Source organism: Eupeodes corollae, chromosome 2, assembly GCF_945859685.1.
Source record: "Eupeodes corollae chromosome 2, idEupCoro1.1, whole genome shotgun sequence".
Taxonomy (NCBI): Eukaryota; Metazoa; Arthropoda; class Insecta; order Diptera; family Syrphidae; genus Eupeodes; species Eupeodes corollae.
Window position 1 is genome coordinate 138,179,888 of NC_079148.1, and position 24,891 is coordinate 138,204,778.

The 24,891-nt window shown below is 33.1% G+C and overlaps 1 protein-coding gene across 1 annotated transcript in view; it reads right to left on the reverse strand.

Annotated features, from left to right (window-relative positions):
- Positions 1 to 24,891, reverse strand: part of LOC129946974 (SCY1-like protein 2) — a 156,065-nt gene that overhangs the window by 19,828 nt on the left and 111,346 nt on the right. Inside the window, exons 15-18 of the mRNA XM_056057360.1 lie at positions 18,084 to 18,220; positions 17,678 to 17,891; positions 8,272 to 8,525; positions 6,149 to 6,217 (exon numbers count right to left, since the gene is read on the reverse strand). Of these exons, the coding sequence (XP_055913335.1) occupies positions 6,149 to 6,217; positions 8,272 to 8,525; positions 17,678 to 17,891; positions 18,084 to 18,220 (674 nt within the window). The remainder of the gene's footprint in view (positions 1 to 6,148; positions 6,218 to 8,271; positions 8,526 to 17,677; positions 17,892 to 18,083; positions 18,221 to 24,891) is intronic.

Sequence of the window (24,891 nt, forward strand, 5' to 3'; positions counted from 1 at the left end):
CACCTTAATTTATTGTGATTATTTTGGTAGGAATAAAGCTTCGTCTTCTAAATACTGCTTAGATCATTTTCGTTTCTTGATTAGTTTCTTTATGTAATTGTTTTCCAATGCAGACATGTGTATTTTGACAGCTCGTGGTAGCCATATTGTTTGTTTTATTAACTGTCAAAATATCTTCTTTTAAATAGTCATTAAAAATAAATTATCATCACTAGTTACAGATTCGAGCAACACGTGCAAATGATAAGACATTCAGCCTTATTGGGAATTCCTTGGGAAATATTTTTCCCTAGGAATTTTTCTCTTCCCGGGAGCAATTTCCTAGTATTGGGAATTCTTCACGGAATTCTTTTTCCTTGGGAATAAATTTTGCCAACATGACAATAATAATTTTATTTTCAAACATAGTTTTGGAATAATCTGACAGTCAGTTCTTATAGGACCCATACACTACAAAAACTGTTTGAGCAAACGAATTTATTTTATTGTTTTAAAAATATTGGTGCAAACTGTTTGAGAAGTGTGTAGCGATGATGCGTGTTTGCGCAAGCGGTTTGAACAAAATCAAAAAAGTTTGAATTTTCCGTGCCTGCACAAACATTTTTGTGTGCTGTGTATTGAATTTTGCTCAAACCGATGCCAATTTTCATAGAGTTAACATGAAAAATTGTTAAAGTCCACGCTTGTCGGGGTTTTTTTTGTTTTCAGACATTTCTTCCTCACGTACTTTTTTTATGAAGCCATACCTTAAAATATTTTTTTTTCAAAGAAAAAAATCCTGACTATCAACTTATCACCTACTTTTTTCTATTTGGAAATAGATTTTGTTGGTGGACCGAACTGTTAAGTTCTTTTACTACTTCTATCCAACATTTTGATTTATCTTCCTAAGACCGATTTGTTGTGAAACCATTAGTAATATCTCGTTTTTTTTCCAAACGTGAACTTGGTGAGTATTGGTTTAATTCGACATTAAAAAGAATACATTTGTATTAATATTTTCATTACTATTTTGTTGAGAATTGCTTACATTGTTTGCTCCGATTTCAATTCCGACAGCTAAATAACAGGGAAATATTCAGAGAAAAACACAAGGTTTTCCCATGAAAAAAAAGTTGCCGATAGGTATTTTTTTATTGGAATTTTTTCCCGATACCAATTTTCGAATATGGGAACAAATCCATGGGAAAAGAAGTTTCCGATGACCCCAATTATATGGGTGTTCTGGTGTTTGCTAGTAGAAACGATGCACTCGTCGCTCCATTTCTTGAGATACAAGGTCGTCCTTCCAAGTCGTTGACTATTCACTTTTTAGGACCAAATTCGAGTCCGCCGACATAGTTAACAATAAGCCAACAAAAGTCAACGAAACGCAAGATGCTGCTCTTTTTGAAAGTGTGCAGCAAAATCTGAGGCTGTCAATTAAACGACGTTCACAAGAACATCGACTGTCGCAAATAACAACATGGCAAACTTTGCTGCCATAGGTCAAATTCAGCCTGATTTTTGCGCCAAAGTCATCGAATGCTCGATCTATCGAATTCGAGCCAACCATCGAAGTTGCGGCAACCATTTAAACCATGTTATGTTTCAAATATAATGTCATTGATAAGGCTCTAAAATAATGATAACACCTAATTGATGTCGTGTATAAATTTTTTTGTATTCAATTTTAAAATTGACCCGCCTTAATGGAAATCATTTTACATATAAGTATCTCAATTTAGCTTGAATTTAACAAAGTTTTGGTTTTTAAAATACTTTTTGGAGTGAATTTTTAGTGTTGATTCCGAATCCGAGTTTAGATTTTAACTATTTGATCAAATTAAAAAATTACTTGTTTTCAACTTTATTAGTTTTATGCAATATTTATTTTAAAAAACTTAATGTTCTAGTTTTGTTTATTCAAATTGATTTGCTTTTTTCTTTTTATGTAAAACAACTTATGAACATTTCTCAAAAGTTATATGAAATACTAGAAATACTTAAACTGAAAATAGTATAGGTAAACTGTCACGAACTTTATAAAAAAAAAAACTACTTCTTGAATTTATAAAGCCTCAAAACCAATTGTATATTTGTATTTTTTGAATTTCAAAATGTTTTATTTCAAAAATCTGATGTGGTAGAGTTGGATTTAAATTAAAGTCTGTAAAGCTTATCGAAAAAGTGCAATTTGATTGAAAAGAATAAAACCTCGTGAACAAGTGTATTCACTAAAGTTTGTCTTTTTATTGTGCATCTTTTGATTTCCGCCGTTTTCCATGGAACTTATGTAATGATTTGATAAGATTCGGATTCGTAGATCTAAAATTTTTGAGAAATTCATCCCTTTTTGACTGACACCATTAAAATTTTCTTAGCCAGTTAGGAAGTCTGGTTTGGAATTTGATAATGTTACCTTAATTATTTTGTGAAAAATTTTATTAAAAAATTTAAGAAATAATTCCTGGCCTTATGAAATAAAAAAAATGTTTCGGCATTCTAGGAGTTAAGAATACTCAGTGCTGATTTAGGTCTGTGGATTAACTAATAAAGAAAACTCAGACATATCTCGTACGTCAATTTGTCATCGATTTGGCATTTTTTACAGATACATTCAATTTGAAAACTGTACGTCAAATTTTTGTTTCGAGATAAAATTGTTTGTCCAAAAACTCATCTTCTTGGAAGAGGCTGAAGCAAACTGATATTATACGTTACTCAAAAACTCTAAAGCTATGAAGTGGACCTGTACTACCAAATCTCTAGGAAATAATAACAATAATTTTTTTAACCGGGAACTAAAAGTTATTCCAGTAACGGGGTAAAATATATCGAATATCCCGATATTTGTTCAGCTGTCGCTTTTGAATGTCTTCTATTGACATAAGTCAATGCTGCGCCATTTTTAACAATGCATGTCGTTAAAGATCAACCTGTAATAGGTCCGTTCTTGTACATTCCTAAAACGGTCTAATTTTACGAAAAACTACGAAATTGAACTGAATCGTTTTTGCGTACTTTTTCGTAAATAGAGCGCTCACGAGAGAGTAAATATTTCCACAACCTACGAACCTTAGCCCAAGAAAATTCTTTTTGCAGATTTTTGAAAAGTGTCAAATTTGATACAACTTAAACTGCTCATACTTATAAAATTAAAAATTCTTTTCCCAAAAACAAGAAACAAGATTGCTATTTGCATGATGTTGCTAGAAGTTCATGTTGTCTTAATTTATTCATTTACAAAAAAAAGAAACGATGGTGTTCCAAAATTTATATTTTTTGACAGTCAAATTGTGTGAAAAATATGTTGTTTCCCCGTTGGGTTACTTTTTTTGTAGTTTTCTCTTTAAAATATATCTTTTTACGAATTTTAGTGATGAAAGTAAGCGAATATTGCTGCTATAACAGGTAGTGCTGGGTTTTACATATGTAAATATTTAGATCGTAATACTTAACGTCGTATCTTCGCTGATAGATTTTCTTAAAAACGAAAATCAGGCCTCTGAAAATCAAAGAATTATTTCTTTTCATTCTCAAAGTGTCAGTATTGGTATTCAGAAACGAGGCTGATTCAACAGCAACGATGAATGGATTGGGCTGCTGCGTTATGACCAATTATTTTAAAACGTCGTAATTCGAAAATATCTTGTGATTTAATACCTTACGACTTTTTTCAGTGGGGCTCTGTAAAAGATTTGATCTATTCTAATGCTCCACAATCAATTCAAGACCTTTAAGACAAAAAGTGAAGTTATCAAAGGCATATAGCTGAAATTGTACAATTCGTACATACAATAGAAGATTTCGTACAAAGAGTATTGTGTTCCAAAACTTTAGCGTGCTCTTTTTTAAATCTTTATTTCGCCTTTATCAAAGTTGATTTGTTATTTAAAGCCGTTTTCTTAAAATGTTTACATATTCTTATAGGAAGAAAAAAATCACTTGTGTAGTTGCATTACAGTTCAAAACATCGGTTTTTGAACAGTGCAAAATATTTAAGAAACTAAGAAAATTTGAATTCCAAAAATACTGAACGTTCATCTCCCTTCAGTCAGATGCACATGATATTAAGGAGCTTTGTACTTCAAGCAAGTAGAAGGGCTCCGAAGTTAAAAGAGAAGACAGAAATAGACACGAATAGTGGATATATCCAAGGTAAAATATCCAAAATCCTCTCCCATCAATTATGTACATCACTATACATTATCTACCTCTGCTCCCTTTGGATGATAGCTAATCAAATATACTAGAACAGAGAATTAAATCCAACTATATGCAAGGGTATCTTCTTTCCAAGTTAATAAATTTATGATGAGCTCCATAATTATTATAGTATACCAAAAAGGTTCACTTTTACTACATTGCTTCAGGTAAAATATTCAATTAAATACATCATCCAACTAAACTACTGCTCTGCTTAGTGTAAATAATAAATCAATTTATACTTTATATTATGTATGTATGCGAGAGCGCATTGCCTCGTTTGAATGGATCAATATTATAATTGACTGCCCTTAAAGTATAAATTTCAATTTCATTTCTAATCATGGATCAATACTTTGATAAGCAAATACAATTAAAAAACAAACATACGAGGATATATTTCGTAAAACCCTCAATGGTAAATTTTCCCGTTTTTGATGAGATGAGAATTAAATTCATAAATCAGAACTCGGAACATATGTACAGAAGAGTATAAACTATCTACGATTATCTGCTTAACGATTTTATTTGTAATTATAATCTGGATAAATCAACACCATCTGATTAGAAGTTTATTGATATAAATTCTATTTTGAATGGAAAGTGTTTATGTTTGTTTTTGTCCTTGGTTCACATGAACTTGGAAATCAATTTTGATTAATTTCAATTGTAATGACTAATTTAAAAATTTGATTTCTCTCTTAACCATGGGAAGGAATTATTGAAGCCAAAGCTGAAATATAAAACAAAAATGATAATACGGTATTGGAAGCATTTTTGAGAACACAATTTTCACTTCTACTAAGGTCAAATAAAAGTCTAGAGCGAAGCATTTATGAAACACAATTTTATTACCAACACAACGTGAGAGTTTGAAAAGGAATACCACAAGAGAAAAGATTGGGGCCTGTACTTTATACAATTTGCAATCCTAATGAATTCATCGCGTATGTCGCCAATTTATTATTATTATTATTTTTATATTTTTTTTATTTTTATAGTTCATACATTTTAAATAGTAAAAAATATCTCATGTAAAGGATAAAGACATTTTAGAAGATCAAGTTCACTTCTATGCGATTAGGAAAGATTTAAATTTATAATTTATAACAAAATTATTAAAAATTTTCTGTTCTTTTTTTAATTTTTTGTTTAAGACATTAAATTTTAAAAAAGTTGTAAAAAAGTGAAACATTTAATAATTTCATTGATACATTTCACAAAAGAATTATATTATAAATACTCAAAAACATCAAGTTTTTAAAAATATTAAAAAAAAAGTACCACACAATCAATATTACCTCCTCATTTTTTGAGCATAGGCAATAACAAAATTTAAGTAAAAAATAAAACAACCTTAAAATATAAATGGATGGAAAATAACATGAAAACAACAACTTCACAAACTCAAAAAAAAAATAAAACAAACAAATATTTTTAAAAATAAAAAATCATCAAAAACTCCGAACATTCACAAACAAGCACATAAAATATTCCATTTTCAGATTATATTAATCTTTTTTCTTAGGTCAAGTTTTAGAGAGAACTTTTCATTTCTTTTTGCATTTGAATACAGAAAATATTCGACGTCAAAAATATACATAAGTATGAATATTGATAAGTTTTGAAAACACATTTCTTCAAATTCAAAAAAAAAGAAAACAATATTTAAACGATATGCACTTTTATTTCTTTTATATATTTAAATGGACATTGGCAAAAGACATAACAAATTCAATATAATATTTACGAATGCGAATACACTTTCAAAAAACACTGAATTAGACACAGTACGAGAATATTGTAGGAACAATTTTTTGTTTCGTGAATAATTTGCAACAATTTAATTTTTTTTTCGACGATAACACATGGTGATTTTATTAATGAAGCATTTTGTTTAAAATTTGATGATTTTCACATCAGTGAACAGAGGCGTTTTATAAAATTTCATTAGACTTACAACATAAACGGACGATGAAGGCACTGAAAGACTCGATCCTGAGCCTCCTCGAGCACTGAAACCGTACGTCTATTTTTCGTTTTTTTATGCGAAAGGTTTTATTTTTGGATTTTTGTTATTATTAAAATTTTGTTGTTGATAATAAGGGTTAGATCATAATATTTATATAATTATTAATTTTGGTTTAAAGTTAAGAAAAAAAACTAACAATAATTCGTTAAAAAACATATGGTGCTAACAGTTTTCCAATGCGAGAAAATGGCATTTGTTTAATTTTCAAAACTGGGTTTGATTTACAAATTTATTTCGTTTTCTCACTGGAAATCTATAGGCTTAATTAATTTCAAGAAAAAATAATAAATAATATATTTGTATACGAAATTTATTGATTCCTTTTTGAAACGAGCAACTCTGTCTAAAAAACTTTGTTTCTAAAATTTGTTAAGTGAAGACAAATTAATATGCAATATCTGGCAACACCGATCTACCGCCATTACAGACAAAATGGCGACATGACATGTGTCGATAACACCAAGCTCGTACCGGTAATGCAGAATGGCAATGCAGTGTATTGTTTTCCTTTATGAACGTGATGATCAAACTATGGCTAAAGTTTAAATTCCAATTAAATAAAAGAATACAATCTAAGAAAACTGTAAGATCATTAAGTTCCTAATATCATAACCATCCTTAAGAAATTACTTTAATTGAACTAAGATGAAAAATACAGAATCCTTTTTTATGGTTACTTTAAACTCTGAGAACATTAACATCACCGTTTACTATACCGTCCGCCAACAGCAGCGCTTTATTCTTAATACAATTACAGTTATTCTATAGTTTTTCTTTATGCATTAACTTAATTGTCAAACAAGCTAACAAAACAGCAATTTTCCATTAAACTTCCTTGCCAGATGTTCCCAACCGTTAAATGTGCATCGTTCTTCATCAAGGAGTAAAAATTCAAGAAAAACTAAATATAAAAATAATACATAATAATAAATATACTTATGTATATAGCTAAAGCTATAGCTATAAAACTGTGGGTATTTAATACAAAAGTTGCTCATTTCAAAGGAACCAACCGAGAGAAAGTGATTAATTTTCATTTCTACGGCAAGGATGATGCCTTTAGAAATACACAAATAAAAACAAAAATAAAAATAAAACTGAACTGAACTGAATTGAAAAAATAAATAAAAATAAAAATAGCAATCATAATAGCAAAAAGTGTAGTGGTGTTGAGTGAAGTAGTTGAGGTTGAGGGGGGTAGAGTGGGCGAAGAGACAAATAACAAAGAAAAAAACCACAACCATTTTCCATTTGATTTTCCATAAAGTGCGCTCCAATGTCGGGTATTTTCTAGCTGCTGCACTTTTTCTGTCTGCAGGGAAAAACTACAAAAAGAATTTGAACTCAAGTGCTCACTGCACTCAAGTGTGAAGTGGAATTTCACTAGATCATTACTTTTTATTTTAAACAATTATTTCTCTTAAAAAAGAACATAGAAAACACACGTTTTGCAGCTAGAAATTAGTTTGACAAAGTTTTTGAATATTCAAAATTATTAATGGGAAAACATTCCAAACATGATTTTTTCATAGATTTGTCTCTAACCGTTTTGTTTGAAAATGAATTACATTTAAAAATCTAAAGTTTTTTAAGTCAAATGTTAATTTTTATACCAAAACCAGGTTATCCCGACTCAAAGGGAATGAAGCTCAAAAAATAAAACAAACGACTTAAAAATTGTAACAAAGCTGATAAATATATATTTGGTGAAATTCTCCTTAAAGAAGAAAAAACACCCTTTAAACATTGCACTGTGTTCAAAAATGGAAATCATCTCGAGGATAACATCAATTTAATATTCTTTTGACATGAAAAGTAGTTGTGGTATTTTCTTTTCCAAAATTGTTATTTTTTTTTTTTCATAAAACTCAAAACAATTCGAAACTCAAACTTAACTTTACTTTACTTTCTTTACAAAAGAAAAAAACAAAATATTTTCTAAGACAACTGTTAACCAAACTAAAATATAGCACTACAAAAATATCAAAAACAAAAGTTAAAAAAAGAAAAAGATATTTGATTGACAAAAATTGGTAAACGAATTGACTTACAGTCGGTGGAGAGAGATTTATTGCAGAACCGCGTCTCTCCTGTGGTCCTATACTTGAATGCCGCCGAATAGGTAAGCCACCTCCGGGTGTACCACCTGGCGAGGAGGCACACGATGGCGCTATTCGTATTTTTGGTGTCATCAGGGTATTGTCCGATAGACGTCGATTGGGGAACGCATTTGAAACGCGCAGGAAATTACTGTCAGGCGATGAAGGTGAACCACCAAACCACCAACCGCCCAATATTCCAGAACCTGAAAGGAATATTTAATTATAATTTTACATCTATCTATGTATGTATGTGTGTGCGTTTATGTTTATGTTTATATTTATATCGAAATATGAGTCTTTGATGATGGTTAAAATGAAAGGTTATTGTGTTGTTTTGAGGAGGTTAAGTATCTATATAGTGACTTTGAAGGTTCGTGAAAATGTCTTAGTTAGTTTCATACCCCAAAGGATAACTTAATGAAATAATTGATGGCACTGACATTTGGGAAGCCGCAATAAACGGGAGCTTTGAAATAACAATAGAAACATCAAATAGTAGCTATTGTGTTTTTGGTTTACGTGAAAGACAATATTATTTAGTAACAAGAGTGTACTACTTACATCAGGGATACCTTATGGATTGAATTGAAACTTAAGGCCACCGAGAACGAGTTTGCTTAACAATAGTTTGAACGACATTCAATATTTAACACATTGTCAAAGTTTAGTGATGTGAATTCAATGATTTTGGTGGGTTAAGTGAGTTTCAACCTTAGTTCAAGGTTCAGTTGTGTCGTAAATGCAATTTATATCAAATTATAAATATCACTTGAATATTAGGAAATCCAACGAAATCAAGCAAATAAAATTACTGAACCAGGGATCGATGTCACAAATACGGTTTATGGAATAAGCTGCTGCTCAGTTATTTTTATTAACCACTTTTTAAATTGGTCAACATTATAATTGGCATATAAACGAACGGTTGAACCTCTGATAATCTGCCAAAATTACAGAACCAATTTTTCCTAATTTGGAAATATCACAGCAATCTCTCTATTAACCTGAAATCAATTGTTAAGATATGAGAAGAGGCATTCCAGAAAAACTAATTGCTATTATGAAAAGCAATATATGCATACAAGTGTCACGTTCTGCACGATGGTAGGTTGTCAGATAATTTTGAAATCCGTATCGGAGTCAAACAGGGCTGTATTCTGTCTCCAATATTATTTTTGTTGGTGATAAGCGATGTACTGCGCGCAGCTTTGTCAGGTAGCAGAGGGATCCAATGGTTTTGACATCCTATTTAAAGCACTTGGATAACGTTGACGATGTTTGCTTACTCTTTCAAAATATCATGGATCTCCATCAAATGACAACAAGTGTGGAGAGAATAGCAGAAGTCGTGGGGCTGAACATTAATTCCAGCAAAAGAAAGATGATCAGCCGCGGAATCCGATCATCCTCTCAGTTAAATATTTCCTCGCAACCAGTGCAAAAAGTGGAAAGCTTTCAATATCTTGAAAGTATCGTCACCATCGAAAGCAGAACCGAACAAGACGTCATCTGCCGCATTGGCCAAGCAAAAGCGTTGTTCTGGAGGCTGTCGAAAATTTTCAGAAATAACTCTATCAGCTTCGACTGTTTCGCGGCAATGTCAAATTTGTGCTGCTTCTTTATGGGTGCAGCACCTGGAAGGTTACTTCAACCATTACAAGAAAGCTGCAAACCTTCGTCTTCCCAAGGATTTTCCTGCCAAACCGGATATTCTATCAGGTCCTCATAGCAAGCACAGGTTACGAAGGCGTAAATGGCAATGGATTGGACATTCGCTTCGAAAAGCAGTGGAAAGCGCTTACGCAAGAAAGAAGAAGAGCAAGACAACCGAGAAGCATATGACGCAGTCAAGGAGAGGAATCAGCGGCACTAGGCAAGAGTTGGAGGGAGCTAAAACACATCACAGGAAACCTCACACGATGGCGTGTAGGCATATTAGAGGCCCTATGCCCATTAGGGGTTCCCAACGGACTTCCCAGATATGAGGACCTACGTAAGTAAGTCAGATCTGTACTTTTAAAAGAATTACGATCACTACTCTTATCCTCACTTAATTCACCGAAATTATTAAATTAAAATTGATGAGATACCTAACACTTTAAAAATTGTGGTTCAATCTTCACATGATTCTTATGATTCTAATGTTTTTATTAACTGCTTTTGTTGATGTTGATTATTTAAACAGGGGTTAAAATTTGAAAGACAGTCATAAAATTATAAAACAACTACTTTCTCCATGTATTGGTCTGTCGTAACACTGATTTTTCACAATCTACGAGTATTTATAAATCAATATTGCCAAAATTGTACGTCTTATACTTTTTTCGTTAAATCTTATAACTATTTTTCTATGACTGGTATATATCGGAATAATTAATATCGTCAGTTTGACAAGATTTGTATTTCCAACATTAGAGAAATTGATCTTAACTTTGTTAGAAAAAAACATATTAAAATCCGTCAATCAATTCCTGAGGAATTTTAAATACAAAACCACGTTTCTATGGTTGGAGTGGGGGGGGGGGGGGTACCTTGTTGTAGAAATACAAAAATAAATTTTCATTTTGAAAGACTTCAAGTTAAAACAAAAATTGTATAGTTTCTTTTTGAGAAAATTTGGATCTTAGAATTTTGACAAAAAGATACTGTTTTGGTTCGTCTTTATAAAAAGCCTTTATTTTCAAGACAGACAGACCAACAAAATCTGTGGACCTACTTATTTCTACTTCTCCACAATTGTAATCTCAAAAATTTTATCGAAATCCGACTTTTTAGTCGATCTTAATTTATTCACCGTTTGACACAAACAAATCTGTTTTTAGATCAAAGTTTCTGAATTTTTCAATCGCAGCCATCATTATAAAAAAAAATATAAAATAAAATACAAAATTAAAATTGGGTGGCGCAACAATCCGTTGTGAACCAGGGCCTAGTGACTGTGTGCGAGCACTGTTGTCAGGAATGGAAGGGACCTACAATTTTAGGCCGAATCCGAACGGCTAATTTGAGAAAGCACTTTTTTATGACAAGAATTACTCTTGAGGGATTTGTCAATTCCTCGTAAGAGGCAGTACCCGCGGAAATTAATTTTTTTTAAATTAAGGTGGCACAGGCAGGGATTGAACCCAGGACCCCTTGCATGACAGTCCAACGCACTAACCATCATGCCACGGGTAAAAACTATATAACTTTTTAAATATTCAGTTGAACAAACCTAAGTAACGTTTTCGAAACCTTTCAGAAACGTTTTAAAAACATTTTCAAAAACAGATAAACATTTCTGAAATGTTTTTTAAGGCGTGTCCACATCAAAGAAACATTTCAGAAAACAATGTTTAAAATACTTTGTAAATACTTTTCAGAAGTGTTTCTGATTAGTTTTTTTCGTGTGGACACTTTGAGAAACATTTCTGAAATGTTCTTTTGTTTCACATTTTTGTATCCAGTTTTGTGCCTAAAAGTGGACTGTTAAAGAAGTAGCACTGTCAGGTGTCATGTCTAATGCTTCAATCGATCTTACCTTTTCCAATAAATATTTTTTCAGAAATGTCAGACAAATTATTTTTTGATTTTATTTTTAAAAATGTTCGTCAGTGGATCGTACCATAATTTTTATCAATTGCATATCACTCTAGTTGGTCCACACTTCTCGCGACATTTTATATCTATATTCAAAGCTTTTCACCCACTTTCTGGCCATAAATGCTTAAGAAGGAAATATATTTTTGCATTCGGAATAAGAAACAATGAATCATTTGTGAAATGTTTTTGAAAAGTTTTTGTTTTGATCAGAACGCTCTCAAAACATTTCTGAAATGTTTCCCTGTTCCCCATTCTGAATACTTCAAGAGAGCTAATAACTTGTGTCTAATTTCCGAAAATATAAATTTTGAAAAAAATGAGATAGACAAAAAAACATCATAAGGATAAAACACGACATTATCAGCGCTACTTGTTAAACCTTTCCATTTGCACCTTTTTTCAAACTGCGATGGTAATAAAAACCAACCACGCAATTTTCTTGAGAGCCCTTTCTGCATCTTTCTGCATTATTATCTGTATAGCAACATTTATTTGAAGTCGACATTTCATCTGGTTTTTGAGCTATGGATGTCTAAGAAACTTCGTGAACGTACGGACGTATGAACGTACGTACACACGCACGCACAGACATCTTTCTAAAAATCTTTTATTTCGACTCTAGGGATCTTGAAACGTTGAGAAATGCCAAATTTTCAATTCGATAAATCGAACCCATTACAATAACTTTCTATGGGAAGTTAATATAAAACATTTCGTCATTGTTTATTCCAATTTGCAAGGTGTTTTGCTTATTTTTAAGTCGCTCATTTTAGCCACCTTCCATTGCTGAGGACAAACAAAATACTTGTAACTTTGTAAACTTCTCAATAATTAATAATTTGTATAGGACTCATGTCTAGGCACTATGTAGACCAGGTCCCATATTCCAACTTTTTCACACTTTTTTAGTTAGAGCGGCAACCCTTTTTTTTAAGGCCAAAGAACATATCCTTTGAACTATTCTAAAGACAAAATTTAACACTACGTGCATAAACATATCTGCTTCTACCACCCGACACGATTTCTCATAAAATGTCTCTTGCACGCCAATTGAATAACATTAATGTCAACCGCAACAGCGAAGTCGAAAGCCTAAAGGCCCCATCCTGTCTATATATTGTGGATTGTGGGTTAAAATGCCTAGAATATTATTGTTATGCGCCTCGGTTTTCAAAATTCAATTAAATTGTTGGCTAAATAACGACGAGGGACATAATTAAGTTATTAATTTTGTCATAGTCCAAGAAGTTTGATTCTGTTAAAGGACTTATAGACGAAGCTTCATACATAAATAATACCGACTTATTTAGGGTAACAGGCGGCGGCGTCGTGCGTCGGTTGGGCGTCCGGTTACTTTTGATTTTCTTTGATCAATTGATTTAATTTTGTGTATCAACATTTTGATTGAAAACTTTTTTCTTTATTGGTGGTGTAAAAAAAATCTGAAAGTATTTTGAAAGAAATAAGTTGATAAAGAAGAAAAACGAAGAATGTAAACCTTTAGGAAAAAAAAGGTAATCATGATGACGGATAAGGTTTAATTTGATTATATACAAAAAAAGTATGAAGTACTGGTAAAGTTTAATGAATATAAAAAAGAAAAACAAAACAAATTCTAATTAAAATAATCAGGGTACAAGCTACAGGTAGGTAGGTTAGGTATATATTTATTTGAAAATCATCGTGTGAACATCCAGATGGCGCGTTGTCGTCGTCCTGCTCGTCCTGAATTCGGTTGAAAATCGTATGCCTCAAGCATTTAATTAAGGTTCTTTTTAAATAAGCGTGCTTGAAAGTATATATTTACAAAAAATATAATGAATCTGTTATTTCCTTTGTATCCAAAAAGTTGAATAATTCAACAAAAAAGTTTTGAGTTAAATCTAAAAGGTAAAGTAATAATTTTTAATCATTTGTTTGAATGAAAACAATTAATTCCACTAAGAATCATTTTTCAAGTAACTTTCTTTTTATTTATCTAAGCATAAAAAATCGCAAACGATATTTTATTAAAATACAAATTTGAAGGGGAAATCATTTGACTTTTATTTCAGTACTAAATGCAACTTAAATTCCTAATCTCTAAATTTGATATTTGACAGAATTGATATCGATTCAAATGTGGTCATGGTCAGAAAAAATATATACGATTCTGATTAATACAGTAAGCCATACAATAAAATAAACCTATCTTCCTATTACAGACTACAGAGGAATTGATTTACGCCGGCATTCATCGGCACGGCAATTCGTAACCTTGTCCCTTGGGAACCTTTAATTATCCAATAAATAACGAAAATCTATACGATACACTTTAGGCCTTCAAATCTATGTCCTCGATATATGAACTGAGTAAACTCAATGTCGTTCGATTAGGAATATTTTCTGTGACAAAAGTAAAATAAAATAAAAAGGAAGAAGGAAAAACTGAAGGACAGAATATTTTTGAAAATTCCTTGAGACTCAAATTTCTCATAGTGTAAAGTTCAGTCTAGTTTTTTTTTTACTTAATCCTCAAAAATCCTTAACCACTACGATTTGTATGTACTAACAGGAGTTTTTCAGAATTTCCACTTGAACATTTCATTACTAAAATATTTTAATTCCGAATTTATTCTCAATTCCTTCTGCATATTAGTTTATTTCTTATTTCCTCAAAAATGACAAAAAATGATCTTGAAAAAGGTAAAAGTTATTAGAAAAGTACTCCAAGTGCTTTAGAAGTTGTACAAAATTTAATAGAGAAAGAAATTCAAAGATGACTAGAATTTTGAAAAAAAAAAAAAACAATTTTTAAATTTAAGTTGTCTTCTAAGCCCCACAAAATATTATGCAGCGAAAAACCTTTCAGAAGGTATTCGGTTCTTGAAATTAGATTAGGTTAGGTTAAAGTGGCTGTTCATGATGAAATTGAACACACTTATGCCAGTTTAATGGCCTATTGTGATACAACAAGAATCTTGAGGCTTTTTCCTAAGCTCAATAGAACCAGTTTAAGTCCCTTACAAAACGTGAGAGGCTGATTATGCTCATATGATTTAGATCGTTTAGATCGTTAAAGAAGAATTCTCCTAGCCAATTCTTGCGTTTATGAGCTAGAGCAGGAATTGTACAGAGAAGGCGAAGAATTGTTTCCTCCTCTTCCTCGTCGATACAGCTTCTGCAAAAGTCATTTGAGAATACGCCTAGTCTCGTGGCGTGCTTTCTTATAAGACAGTGTCCGGTTATGACACCTATTATCGAGCTAATATGCGTCTTGCTAGAGATAGCAAGCACCGTGATGGCTTTAGATCTAGTGTTGGCCAGATGTTTTTTGTATGCCCGCACCCAGCAAAGGTGAACATCAAACTGTTATTCCATCTCCATTAGATATGATGCACAGTTATGGACTGTTACAGAATTCGTAGAGACAAAGTCCAGAGATTTGATAGCAGCCTGACTATATGAGAAAATACGGATATCAGATGTTGATATCATGAGAGGCCAATCTTGTTGTTAATCCACTGCGACGAAGCTTGAGGCAGTCCGCCACACTGCCACACGGTACATTAAAATCGTTCTAATTACCGATGTGAATAGCCAATGCGTGATACCGGGTTGTAAACCCCATTTATTACCAAAAGCTTTTTTTGCAAGAAAAGAGAGCTACAGTAGCTTTTTTGACAATTGTACAAATAGCACATACAATATGGCAAGTATGGCATTCGTAAAAGAAATTGAAATCAAGATTACGATTGTTAACATAAAGATGGTAGGAAAGTCAAAAACTGTGGGTCAAACGATTCTGGCCTTCCAGTTTTTTGTCTGTCATTCCTTCTTCTAAGGCTGGCTAAGCTTTTTGACAACAGAACTAACAGTCGACCATATACAATTTTTTTTAAAACTTAAATTTGATTTTTCTGAAAATAGGAGAGATTTTTCATTGTAAAGTATTTAAATTGTATTTTATTTTATTTTTAAGAAATATTTAAGTATTTTTTCCAAAATTCGATAAACTGGTTGACACAAATACTCTTTTTTAAGGATTAAGGTGTCCTTAATTCGAATTTCGCCTTTAAATTTTTTTCTTACATTGGGCTTTCAAACATTTGCGACTTTAAAAGTGCTTAAAACTGCCAAAAAGGGATTTATTAAGGCTAAATTAAAACTCAAAATATCTCGTATTAATAAATTGTAAGCTGATCTAGCTCTTTTAAGTTCAATTTAAATCTTTTAAGTATCTTACTTTCTAGAAATCCTCATAAGTAATAAGTCTTTACTTGACTCTATATGTTGTTTTGGGCAAATCTTGAATTTAACACTTTCAGAGTTTTGAGAAATACGTCATGGAGTTAAGTTATCAGTTTTCAACATTGTTTCTATATTTTAAAACTTGATATAATAGAATTAATAAGGCAAGAGATTTGGTACAAGAGCAAACAATTTTTTAACAGTTTTGCCTTTTCCTGTTGAAAACCGTTTTAGCACAAATGTTAAGCTCATTAAATTCCAACCTAAACAGAATTGTGAAATGGGGAATAAAAAACCAATGTCTTGCATCGTTAAAGCGAGATATACCCCCTTGCCAGTATCCATAGATGGCATTTGCATTGGGGAAGCTGAATAGCTCGATATTAGCGGCATGTGTATCACCAAGAAGTTTTTCTCTCCTGTTATCTACAAGACTTATATGCGTCCAAAACTTGAGTATAACTCCTATATCTGGGCTAGTGCTCCTGCAACTTACCTAAGCCTCTTGGACAGTATTGAACGTAGAGAATTTAGATTAATTGGTAATATTACCATCATAAGTCATTTACGTCGCTTGAACATCGTCGAAATATTTCTGGTCTCCCCCTTTTTTACAGTTATTTTAGTAGTTTATGCTGTAGAGAAATAGCCAGCTGCATTACTCCCCTTAAACAGTTCAACCGTAATACTCGCGCTTCTAGGAATGCTCATCAATAAACCCTCGAGCCCAACTTCGGTCGTACTGTCAAGTAAAGAGATTCGTTCTTAAGCCGTACTACGCGAATGTGGAATGCCTTTCCACAATCTGTCCTTCCCAGCCATTGCAATATTCAGGAATTCAAAACCAATGTGCACCGAAACCTCCTTTCTACCCCTCTCTCCCTTTATCAGTGCTCAAACTGTGCGCTTACTATAAAAAAAAGATTTGGAGAACCACCAAGTATTTTATTGAGAAAAATCTCATTCATAAATTAAGACAGCCTCAAATAAGTTTTCTAATTTTAAAAAGCACTATCTCAAAAATATTACGTGATACATTTATTCTGAAGTCGGATTTGAATTAAGGCACCAAAAAAATCCATTGAAAAAGTGTTAATCGCTTTATAAAATATAATCATACTTTTGCAATCTCTATTTAGTTTGTAGTTTTCTAAAAAAAAGAATCTCTTAAAGCTATTTTTTTCGGGCCTGGATGTAGTTCTAGTTTTTAAAATGTCCAAGTATAAATATGGAGAAATTGTTCTTGTGCTTAAAAAATCCAAGTATCGATGATTTCTACTGAGACTCTTTCTGAACTATTTTTTTAGTACTTTGATCAGTTTTTTTTTGACATGAATCAAACCAAATGATGCGGAGTGTCTGTCATGTTATACACGTTAAAACCTTCTGCAAGGCTACACGAAATCTAGTTAATGGATTAACATGAAAAAAGTACCCATATCCAACACCCTCTCTGCTTCGTATAGGCATAATTTACGTACATACGTAACGTACTGCACATTGTATAGATTACATATTTAGGTATACAGAGATTTTAGCTTACCAGTTGAGTTCTTTCGCGCCATATCCTCGGCACTGGAGGTCTTCCTTTGATCAATACGCAAATTGGGAATGTTGAATGGTGGCACATGCATGTTATCCGATGAAAATTGATGCCTCAGCGTTCGGTGTCGCTCCGGCGATGGTATTGATAAATTGTCCAGTTTCAATTTGTTACGCTGCTGTCGATCGATATGGTCAAGCATCTCTTGCAATACCTGATGATTGTATAGCAAAAGTCGTAGCCATGTATAGTCGTATTATTTTACACGCACGTCAGATAAATTTAAAAAAATAGCCAAAAAAAAGGATATGGGTTTGTACGTGGTTGGGTCATTACGATCGTTATACTCTTCGTAGTCGTCATCGTAGAGTATCCAAACGTTCGTAACGTATCAAACTTAACTCACCTCCAGCAGAATTGTATACTGCTCCAGATTTAATGAGGGATTAACTGTGTGCGGAATAAGGGATGGCATTATCCTGGTTGCCATTATGTTGACTGACAGTCCGTACTTTTTATCGGACAACATTTTCCTGTAGATGTCTGAAATGAGAGAAGACGAGTTTGTGATGTTAACAGCGATTTTGCATTTTGCTATTTTTTTGTTTTTAAGATAGACAATCCAATGAAGGGAGGGGGGGGGGTGGTTATAGTATTGTTATAGTATTGAAATTGGGAGAATGGTGGTAGAGCTTGTCAATGTCATGGAATAAGTTCAAAAATACACATTTTTATTCATGTGATTTTATCGTCATCCTTCGTCGTCGTTTTCATTGTCGTTGTCGTTCTCGTCTCATTCTCGTCCTTGTCCTTATCGTGACACACAAGGCGAGTGTATCGTCGTTTTAGGATGTTTGTAGAGTATGTATGAGAACGCAGAATGGTACTTTTGCATTTTGGAGACACACGCAGAGATGAAAAGAGGATTTTAATGGAAATCTATGGTAACCTAGATGAAAGTGGGCTTGAAAAAAAGACAGAAAGACAGAATGAACCGACGACGACACGACGTCACGAAGCACAGAAGGACGAAAAAAAGGAGTAGGAGTACATTTGATTTTTACCATTCGAATGGTTGCAGAATTATGAGATTCATTGGAATTGTTTTTCTCTGATTGATTCAAAGAGAGGATTGATTTGTTGCGAAAATTGTGTGATAAAAATCAAATAAAAACGAGGAATGAAAATGTTATGCATCATCATGGTGATTTATTATTCAAATGCCATGCAGTCTGGGAATTTTCAGAAATAGAAATTTGTTTCTAAATTTTCTTCTTACTTTTTAAACGATACACTAAGCAAGATCATTTGAATAAAAAGAAATCACTTAGATGCATTAAAGCGAAGGTACATAAAAGATATCGACGCAAGATAAAGTTAGCAAAGGATTTTTTTTTGGTTATGCTCCGAAGACATTTTTCAGAAAATGATGGCATTTTTTTGGGTTTCTTACTTTTTGAGCTTGATGTTGAAGTAGTGAAAAGAACTCAAAAGAACATTAAAAAAAAAAAAACAATAAATTTAAGCTGCTGTACGGAGACTTTTTAGATTAAGCGTACATATATAGGAATAGAAAGCGAGGAAACTGGAAGCTTCAATATTGCGATGACTGAAAGTTGAAAATCATACTCTGCTGTATGGAGCCTCAAAGGATACGAGAAAGAACTAAAAAAATCTAGTGATCGTTGGACCAAAGCGACAACCAATGGCGAAAAAAGTGTAGTAAAGTACCTTGAAATCTGGTTGGATCAGTACTTGTATTTCGACAGTATATGAGTGCTGCTCTGGCCAGAGCTAGGGGAGCCTTTGACCTGACAAAACGGTTGTTTTTTAGCAGCCGTCTTGACAACAGGGTGAAGGTGATTTGCTACATGGCCCTTATCCGGCCGATGATGGCCTATGGGTGCCCGGTATGGTTCAACGTTGCCCCATCTCAAACGGGAATGATTCGGTTGTTTGAGAGACAATTTCTGTGACGTTGCCTTGGACTACACTGAACACCAGAGTCGGAGTACAAACATTACTATTCCAACCAGGTTCTATACAATACAACCAACATAAACAGGATAGATAATAACACATTCCGAGAGCGATGTCGACAACTAACACCTACTACGAATGTGCACGTTTAAGTGGCAACATTCCGCTCGAAGCTAATCTCTATTTAGACGATCGATGGCTGAGACAGGATAGGAAGGCGGTTCTGCTAATTTACCACATCAGCCGTAAAACTGGCGACTCTTTTACAGTCGAGACGTCGTTGCACTGGACGGGAGCCGAGCTCCTTCGGTTCAGTAGGACTATTTCCGATAGGGATCGAAAAAAAAAAACAAAAGCTTACCTCGGCTGTTCTAGTTTTTAAGTAATTTTAAGTAATTCTAAGTAGTATCATTTTTTTTTATAATAAGCGGATATATTACCCTTATTATGTAGACACACTGTGAGCACTAGGAAAGGGAGAGAGGTGTTGAAAGGAGATATCGGTGCACATTTTTTTGAATTCCTGAATATTGCAATAGCTGGGAAAGACAGAGTGTGGAAAGGCATTCCACATTCGCATAGTACAGCTAAAGAACGAATCTCTGTACTTGACAGCACGGCACAAGTTGGGCTCGAGGGTTTATTAATGAGCATTCCTAGAAGCGCGAGTATTACGGTTGAACTGTTTAAGGGGATTAATGCAGCTGGCTATTTCTCCAGAGCATAAACCATTAAAATGACGGTAAAAGAGGGTGAGACAAAAAACATTTCGACGATGTTCAAGTGACGTAAATGATCTTATGATGGTAATACCATCAATCAATCTAAATGCTCTAGGTTCAATACTATCCAAGAGGCTAAAGTAAGTTTCAGGAGCACCAGCCCAGATATAGGAGTTATACTTAAGCTTTGGACGTTTATAAGTCTTGTAAATAATAGCCAGATCAGAGGGGAGACAAACACCTTGCATCGCCTTAGAAAACCCGAACATATTGCCGCATTTTTGGCGACATCGCGTATGTGATCGTTCCACAAAAGTTTGTTGGTGATACACATACCGACAATATCGAGATGTTCAGTTTTGTGCTTTCGAAGCATTAAATTCCACGCGGGTTTTTATTCTGTATGCTGTTAAGGTCGGAATTTAATGAGCTTATCATATTTTGTCTTTGCAGTTCCACATCCGAAGAAGAGGGATGTGTATCTAAAAAGGAATATGAAAAGCTAAGAGTACTATCGTCAGCGAAACAATGTATTGGATTAGATGTTTTGCAGACAGGAGATTATTAATAAAAAATGAGAAATAGTGTTGGAGATAAAACAGAGCCCTGGGGCACACCAGCATTTATTTTGTGATTTTTAGACTCGAAAGGTAATTGCTATTCCAATGAAGGAGGGATTCATGAAAACCGAAAGCACGAATTTTCAATAAGAGAGCCTGATGCCAAAGCAAATCAAATGCTTTTGAAATATCAAGTGCAATAATCTAACTTTCTCCAAAACGATGTAAATATTTGTTCCACTATTCGGTGAGATGAACCATGAGATCACCAGTGGACCTATTGCTTCGAAAGCCTTATTGTCGGTCATTGAAAAGCTTTTGATCTTCTAGAAGTTTTTTGAGCTGATAATTAATCAGCGTTTCCATGACGTTGGAAGGAAGGGGACGTAAGTGCAATCGGTTGGTAATTGGACGGTGAGGAAGATTCGCCTTTTTTTGGAATAGACTGGACAAATGCAGTTTTCCATCCGCTCGGAACGAGACCTTTTGGAGTAGGACAGATGAAAAAGCTTACGCAGTGGTTTTGCCAGCGATGAAGAACACCTCTTCAGAACAATAGCGGGGATACCATCCGGACCAGCAGATTTTTGTATGTTCGGAACTTTTAGGACTCTCGCTACAGTATGAGTGCGAAAAAAGATTTGCCCCATAGAATCATTAACTCGCTCAAGTACAGGTGGAGTCATAACGCGTTGAATTGGCGGCAAACTGCCTGGCATAGAGATTTGTCTTCTCTAAAGAGCTAACAAATGGAGTGTCATTCACAACGAGCGTAGAAACCGAGGAAGGGGAAGAAATCCTCATATTTTTTACAAATTACCAAAAATATTTATTGGTTAGTTTTAAGTTGCTTAAGTATTGTAATGGGCTTCGGTTTTTTTTTTATTTAGTTTTTAGTTTTTTAAGTTCTCGTTATTTACTATTAAAATAGTTCTTAGGCCGAAAGGCAGTAGTTATAAGATAATGGATTAACTTAGAGAACCTGCATAGTGCCTGCAAGATATTTTTAAAGTTTTTTTAATCTACACTAGTTTTTTAAGAATTTTTGTCTAGCTTTAAAATAGTTTTAAAATTTTGATAAAATGAAAAAAAATTAAACTGGTAATTTTTCCAAAAAGTGAAGGCATTGGTATTCTGACCTTGTGAGTACTGTAAGCCAAACATTTTGAACGGCTTTCAAACTTATTTTCTAAACAATTGTATTGCTTCGGGTTCTCTTACTCAGCAGGGGTTGTTTGTTGGCTTCTGAAAAGATATTGTTCTAATAAATTGTAATTCAGTCAGTGACTGAAAAAATACTTAACTATGTGAGCTAATGCTAATAGCTCTAGTAATCTGCTTCGGAAAAATTTAAGTTTTTGGAAGATCTTGTACAAACGGCCTATCGGCTTATTATTATTTTTATTATTATTATTTTAAGCTTAAGATGAAAGGTTTATCTTTCGTAGTTGCCACTTCATCAAAGACTATCAGTGAGACTACTACTGACATGGTACCACGGATTATGTCGGGAACCTTGTTTACCAAGGACATATATTAGATGGCCTCATTCCAGATATCATGGTGGCTGTGGTTATCGTATATATGCATAAGGTATTGGTTTGTTTTTAAGTTTTAAAAGCTTTTAAAGATCAAAAGAAGGTGAAAGTATCTAGAACGTTTTGAAAATAATTGCAGCATGAAAAATGTTGCAGACGAAGCCAAAAAAGCACAACTCCTTTGCGTTTATATTGGTTCTTAACATTACAATAACCTAGCTGCATTTCTAGAACCTAAAAAACCTGTAAAGAACCTAAATCTTAAAGACCTAATCGAAAACTTCAAAACGATACTAATTCCAAAGAAGAAAGTGGTTTTTCCTTAATGTTTCTCAAAAGGACAATCAAAATATTACTGATTTTGTATCCTTGCTGCAAAAAAAACAGTCTTGAATGTAAATTCAACGTGACATGTGAAAAAACGTGACAAAAATCTGTTTCCGTGTCTGAAATTTTTCTACGTTCTCAATTTATTCGTGGTCTGAGAGATGAATGGCTACGTGAACACAATTTACAGACTGAAAAGATTACATTCGATGAAATTCTACTCAAAGCAATGGTTCTTGAAGCTTCAAAAATCGAAATCAAGGAACTGCGACAAAAGTCAAGAATTTCCAGCTCAAATAGTGACATCAATAAAATTTCAAGAAGCAAGACGACTGCAAATAGTCATTCGAATTCGATGTGTACTTCAAACAACATCCGAAATTCATACGGTCATTCCAGTTCAAAACATCAATATATCAACTACAAGACCCTGGGTATAGAAAACTGCTGCTTAAGATGTGGACGAAACATCACACATGGACAGAAAAACGAGGACCAAAATGTCAGATTTAGTCTCTGTAAGCGATTGTAATTACTCTCCTCTTTTCTATGTTTGCAATGAAAAAGTGGAAACATTTTGTATTTGTTTCGAACAAAAATGTCTGGCGTATTTCTCGGGACTTACAAATCTTAAAATCTAATGGGGCACGCAATACAAGCGATGACAATAGTCTGATAGTTCAAGTATTTTTATACATTTTCAAGATTATTTTAATGAAGAGGAGACAGTTAAAAATAAATTTTAGAAAACGTAGTTTTTAGCTTTGTGTTCTGAATAAAATTTTTAGAAAAAACTTATGTTACTTTAATGTAAAGGTCTCAGAGTTTCAAATTTTCTTTCCTTTTAATGCTTGTTAAGTATTCTTGTTAAGTATTCTTTTGTGACACCTCATTTATTTATTTTTAAATGGAAAAAAATTCAGAAAGTTTGGATGAAAAAGGCCAGAAATAAAGAAAACTTGCCCAAAAAAAATTGGTATTGGTATCTAGCGCTATTTTTTCCTTCGCTATTTCCGAAAACCAGAGACTGTAGCATAAATCTCTCACGTCATGTAGATTTCCTAAGAATGAGTGTTTGAACACGGAATACAGAACTATTTGGTCAACATTCTTTGTGATAACAATCAAATAAAACAAAAAAATGGCAACATTTTAATAAGTTCCACCCAAAAATAAAATCAAATTGCTTTCAAAATTAATAACTCCTTTTAGTTCACTTGATTTACTTCACTTCAAATTTGAATGCACAAAAATCGATTGTATAGTTAGTAAAAATCCACTTTGCCATGGCTCTGTCTTAATTGTTCAGAATACAACGCTCAACCTTGATAAAAACAAACACTCAACGCATTCCAAAAAAATAATAATAAAAGTCCAAAGAATGAGGGTTGATATACGTATTTTTTTTTAACCTCCGAAAACTCGAAAACCAATTAGGTTCATAGATTGTTATTGCTACTAAATCTTTTAATAGACTTTTATTATAGATTCAGTTAAAGTTTACTCATAATTAGTTACTGTTTTAAAGGATTTGACAACTTTGAACCTTCACTAAAAACACAGCCTAAAACTATTTGAAGAAAACTCAATTAGAAATAGTTCTGCGAATGGCATACTAGATCATGTAATTAACCACCTTTAGGCTTTTAATTATTGGCCTACGTTAAGTCCTTGGTCTATACAAAAAGCATCTCACCTACGTTAGAGGATCTCAAAGCTAATATTGAACTACCAGATAGTTTCCGTTTTCTTTGAAACGTGTGTGGATGATTCATCGAAAACAAGGTTCAATAAGTCGACCACTGCAAATGAGCCCACCTGCGACAAACAAACTGTTTGATTATTGTGAATAGCCATAAAATCGTGTGAAAACAAAAGATATTGAGTTTTGTTTTGAGTTTACATTCGGTAGTATTTAATTTTGATGAAATATCCCTCAGGTCCCCTTAATTACAAAACATGCAAATATTCCCACCACGTAAGTTCCACATACACTCATAGATTATTGTATAAAATCATACACTGGTTTAATTTATTATATCCCAAGGTAGAGTAATGTACAAATAGATACAAATATCAATTAAGTC